Source organism: Nicotiana sylvestris, chromosome 5 (genome assembly GCF_000393655.2).
Source record: "Nicotiana sylvestris chromosome 5, ASM39365v2, whole genome shotgun sequence".
Taxonomy (NCBI): domain Eukaryota; kingdom Viridiplantae; phylum Streptophyta; class Magnoliopsida; order Solanales; family Solanaceae; genus Nicotiana; species Nicotiana sylvestris.
The window spans coordinates 39,331,978-39,337,330 of NC_091061.1; the positions used below are offsets into that span (position 1 = coordinate 39,331,978).

The following is a 5,353-nucleotide window of genomic DNA, read 5'->3' on the forward strand; positions in this document are numbered from 1 at the left end:
AAAATTTTCCTACTTTGTCCAGTAGCTTTTCACCTTCTTTTTTTCCCCTTCCTTATAGACCATGCAGTCAGCAGTCTCACAGATGTAACTTATCTTCTACAAGGGAGAATCAAGTTCAAAATAAAAGTTACCCCTTTTTCCCCACCCCACAGCAATGTGAAAAGGAATTAAAATAAGACATAAAAGCATGAAAAGACCTTTTCATGTTTATTCTTTGACCCTAAATAGACAAGATGGGATTGCTCTAGTGATTCCAACCAAGACGTTGTGAGTTCGAGTCACCCCAAGAGCAAGGTGGGGAGTTTTTGAAGAGAGAGATGCCAAGATTCTATTGGAAACAACCTCTCTACCACAGAACAAAGATAAGGTCTGCGTATACACTATCCACCCCAATCTCCACTGGTGGGATTATATTGGATTGTTGTTGTTGTTGTCGTCTTTGACCCTAAACTAGATGAACAATTTAATTCATGAAGTCAATCACTGCTGATTCTATTTTCATTTTTCAACTGCCTTTTGCAAAACTGCAAAAGCTTCTTGAATGAAATTTAAAAGAAAAGGCAAGCAGAGGGAATAATCAAGAAAGTCAAGGGAAAGAATCACTTTGCAGGATTTTATACATAAATGACAGTTCTCTGAGTAAATCCCACAGTTACAAACTTATAACCTTTAATCCAGAGATATATGACATCTCACATTATATACATCACCCCCAACAACATGAAGTCAAAAAACACCCAAAAAAAAGGACAAAAATGAAGTCACAAGAATCTAACTAGTCTGCCCTTACATACCATTTCCCAAAACTATATTGCACGTTTCACCGATTCCCTTTGGCCGAAGTTTATTCCTTTACAAGCATAGACATCAATATACGGATATTCAAAAACTTCTCATCCTTCCTTTTACTCCACTCCACACCGAAGGCTATTAGTAATAGAAAGAGGAAGGACTTAAAGAGCAGCAGAAGTGACATCTTCGGTTTTGGTTATGTAACTGTTACCTAGGCTTTGGTTGTGATGCAAATGACCACCCTGGCCGAACATGTCTTTGAGCTGAAGGGCTTCCGAGTAATGTAGCCTGAGAGCGAGTTACCATATCGACCATGGAAGGGGTTTGGTACGCTTGGACAAGACTTGAACCGTCTGTAGAGTCACCTCGTGTTGTTGCTCTCTGCCACGAGTGTGAGCTCAGCCCTGATAAGATATATGCCCTTCCTGATGCTTCGTATACATGTCTGCTTGCCATCCTCTCCTGCATCTCCTTGAGCTCAGCATCAAGCGCGACACAAAGCCGATCATGAGATTTAGCAGACTCTGACTCTGACAACAACCTTCTGCAGTTCTCGAGGATGGAAGTCGCGCCAACCAGGTCTCCTTTCTCAGCAGCTGCTCGTGCTTGTGCCATTGCCTCAGCTGCTTGGAGCCTGTTCTGCTGCCTGTCCACTTCAATCAAAACACTCTCTTGTCCAGCCTTTTCAGGTCTCTTGATCGTAAGATCTTCACTTCTGACGGAAACCTTTTCTTTTGTGAAAGGATCCACATATACACACTTAACCTTTAACAATGATGTTTCTGCACAAGAAGATTCAGTGGGGATATTGATCGAAACCAGGAAATCTCGTTCTTCATCAGCATATAAATCCCCAACATCAATTGTTCCCATGCGTCCGCCAGACATTAAGCGGTTTGGATAGCTTCCTGCCTTTAAAGAGCTAAGGTAGACATCCGGGTGAAGACACTCAATGCTTACCTGAAGCTCCTTCACTACAACACTGAGAAGGCCTCCAATGCATTGAGCAAAAGCGTCTTGTATGACGCCTTCTGTCTCAATAAAAGAAAATGTTCCTCCTGAAATCTCTGATATCGAATGCATTGATGAAGCATCATGATCGGCACCAAACCCAAAAGCATGTACCGGTATTTTAATCCCTGAACTATTTCCACCATGAATGGACAAAGGCAGAAGCAACTTGTAGTTAGGTTGCTGCCGACTACTACCAGAATTACTACTGACTGTATATGTATCTTGACCATCAGACAACAGTATTATACTAGCAACTGCATTCTTTCCCCTACGATCTTCCATTATCTTGGCACCCTTTCTCAGGCCTTCAGCAATATTTGTCCCTCCATTTGCAACTAGGGAGTTTACGGCTTGCAGTGCTTGCTGCCGTCCTGTTTCGGACATCCTACGAAGAGGGAAGAGGCGGCGAGCCGTCGAAGAGAAGGCAATTACTGCCAGCCTATCATTGGGACCAAGATTCTGTATCACAAAACCCATAGCCCGTTTTAGTAGTGCAAGTTTAGTGCCAGCCATACTTCCACTGATGTCAAGAACGGTGACAAGGTCAACAGAGGCACGAGGCGTTTGGGAAACCTGGGACAAATTTACCTGGTTTCCACTTGGATCTTGTGCTGAAACTGAACCAGGAGCCTTCAGCTGGACTAACACAGTGAAGTTATCTGAAGCACTAGACCCTGAGATTGCCAGAACCTCTGGGTAATTTTCAATCTTCACTTTCCTGTTGCCACAACCATTTATCGAACTGTTATCTGAAGCACTTTCCTCAGTAGAGTTGAGTTGATTACCCAAAGATTCATCATCATCAAAGACGGCTGGCTCAGGAGCCTGAAATAATGGGGAAATATGCCGATTGGCAGTTGGGCGGGTTGTCGGTAAACGACGTATTACAGTCATTAGTGCATTATTTTGGGGCCATTCGACAGGATTGACTCTAGCCCTCCCAATGGGAGGATCCAGGCTGGGACACTGCAGAGGAATTTCTTTCCATTTGGCCCTACAAACTGGGCAAACTTGATTTCCATGTTTTACATTTGAAGCAATACACTGGAAGTGAAATGAATGTGAACATTCAGCAGTGAATATCGCATGACCGTCCCCTCTCTTCATTGAAGCCAAACATATCGAGCATGTTTTCTGAAAGTACAAAACGAACTGGTCAGGTGACTAAAGGAATAACAAACCAATTTGATTGAAATATGATGCATCTAAGAAAAGGTTCCATCTAAACAAATGAATTTAAGCCAGCAGATGGACCATATCAGTCAAATACCAATACTGAAGACTGACAGTTGAAGAAAGGGAACTTTCGTTTTCTTCTGCAGTCAATCAACTGACCAAAAATAGGAAATCTCACGGCTAAGTCAATGATCCAAGATAGAACATAGAGGAAGAAACAGAAGATTTAGCAGAAAAAGATAAATCAAACGGCTTTCAATTGGAAAGATCAAATTGTGCAATAACAAATAAATATGTACCAGGCATAATTTGTGATCAAGATAATGATGGAAGAGTAAGTAAATAAAACAAACATCGAAACTCAAAGAAGTTAAGAACAAGAGGTCATGTTGGTGACAAACACACAAATACGAATACATGTTTACAAAATAAAGAATTTTCAACAAACGCTGCTGAAAAAGTTGTTTCCTCTCTAAAGTGATGAAAAGAACAAAGCTTAAATCGCCTGAACGAGTAAAGATGACAATGGTCCTGAAAAGAACTATTGTGGCTAATAACAGAACAAACGTTTGGATGTGATCTACTTTGCTCTCTACTTCAAAAGCAAGAAGAGTTTAAAAACAAAAATGAGAACTGATTCTCGAGTCAGTAATTTCAAACAATTTGCATAAACATATAGCAACAGCAGAAGCAGAAATTAAACAATAGACTAAACCATTGCAAATTCAAACTTCAATGGAATAATAACAAAATTATCACCAAATAACTAGAGGTGTAAAAGTTTCGGAGTTTTCCACCCATTTCATTCCCCTTTAGTAGTTCCTTTCCCACCAAACACTTCATATATTGATGAAAGACCCAAATTTTCTTTTTCTTTTTCTGATGACGGTGGTGTCCAGTCCATCCCAATTCTTCCTCAGAGTACCTGCTACCTCTGCTAGCACATGTACCGAGTAAATCTGCCCACCCAGAAAGAAATCACCTAATGTTTTCTCTTTGCCTCTAGAGGAATTTCAATCCAGAACTAACGTTCTCTTCCGACTTCATTGACCACTAGGCCACAACCGTGAATCCTAATGCTAACTTGCTAATTCGTGTTTTCCTCACCAAACAAACACTAGTATTAGAAATTTTCTTCATTAAAACCTCTTTTTCCAAGCTCACAGCTTTCCTCAGCTACAATCACTAGTATAGCCATACAAAAGATAAAGGAAAAAAAAAGAAGGAATTATTTAAAAAAAAAAAAAAGGAAAACAAACCTTAGAAGATCTACTTAAGCTCTTCGACAGCTTTAACCCATGTGACCTTGGAGTCGCCGGAGCAATGTCCCAATCAGCCATCGCCGGCGACAAAAGGGCGGCGCCGGAATTTCTTTCTGACTCAGAAACTGTTGAACTGCCACTGTCATCATTATCATCCACTGTTCCTTTGGGAATATAAGCACAAAGATTCAAACCAAGAGCCAATTTCACTTTCCCCCATTTACTTACCATTTTGAAACGAAACTACTAAAACCCCTTATCAGAAATTCAAGAATCAGCTCTTTTTAATATGGGGTTTCACCAAAAGAAACAAAAAAGGTCTCCTTTTTCACTGCTAAAACAAAAAAGGCCCCTTTACCATTTGCTTACCATTCTTGAAAAAAAAATAAGTGTTTGTTTTGTTTGTATTGTGTTCTTTAGGTGGCCATATGTGAAATTGGGAAATGAAAGAGTAAAGGAAGGAGGAGGAGTAATATGGAGATTAATAAGGTGATTGCTGAGAGTGGAGTAGGACCACAGAGCTGACCTGTTTGGCTGTTTGTTTGTATCTTTTGTAGATTTGTGTGTGGTTGGTCTTTTTGACTTTTGGTTTATTGATATTTGTAAAAAGTACCTCCTAAAAGATACCACACCACTAGACTCTAGTATTCCTCTCCCTTTGTAAAATCTTTGTTGCATCTATCTCCACACCACACCACCCCCAAAAAAAAATTATTTTTTACCTTTTTTTTTCAATTTCAAATTTCTGTTTTTTCGTTTTTCTGCATCACCCACCCTCACCCCGTAAAAGTTTTTGTTTTACTTTTTTTATAATTTTAAATTTCTGTTTTTTTTTTCATTTTTCTGCCCCCCCCTCCTCCCCCTCCCTCCCCTCCCCCACCCCAACCCCCAAAATATTTTTTAAATATATTTTCCAGTTTTAGTTTTTTTATTTGTTGGCTTAAAGATTCAAAATTTTACAAGTTCCAAAGTTATGAGTTCGGAGGTTTATGTGTTTGGACGTTTACGGGTTTATAAATTATAAAGTTTACGGGTTCGAAAGTTTAGCGGTTCGAAAGTTTGTGAAATTGTGGGTTCGAAAGGTTGTTGGTTTGAAAGTTTATGGCTTC

The 5,353-nt window shown here is 39.9% G+C and overlaps 1 protein-coding gene across 1 annotated transcript; it reads right to left on the minus strand.

Annotated features, from left to right (window-relative positions):
* Positions 1–586: 586 nt before the first annotated feature.
* LOC104229990 (E3 ubiquitin-protein ligase WAV3-like) lies at positions 587–4,778 on the minus strand. Its single transcript, XM_009782720.2, has 2 exons — positions 4,242–4,778; positions 587–2,940 (listed from the first exon to the last, which is right to left on the minus strand). The coding sequence occupies exons 1-2, from the start codon at positions 4,473–4,475 to the stop codon at positions 1,000–1,002; spliced, it is 2,175 nt and encodes a 724-aa protein (XP_009781022.1). The 5' UTR covers positions 4,476–4,778; the 3' UTR covers positions 587–999.
* Positions 4,779–5,353: the final 575 nt, after the last annotated feature.

Bases quoted from the DNA above. Each gene is read 5' to 3' on its own strand.
- LOC104229990 (XM_009782720.2), bottom strand. From the start codon at position 4,475: ATGGTAAGTAAATGGGGGAAAGTGAAATTGGCTCTTGGTTTGAATCTT. The intron at 2,941-4,241 runs GTTTGTTTTCCT...TTGTACTTTCAG, and splicing joins GCTTAAGTAGATCTTCTAAG to AAAACATGCTCGATATGTTT.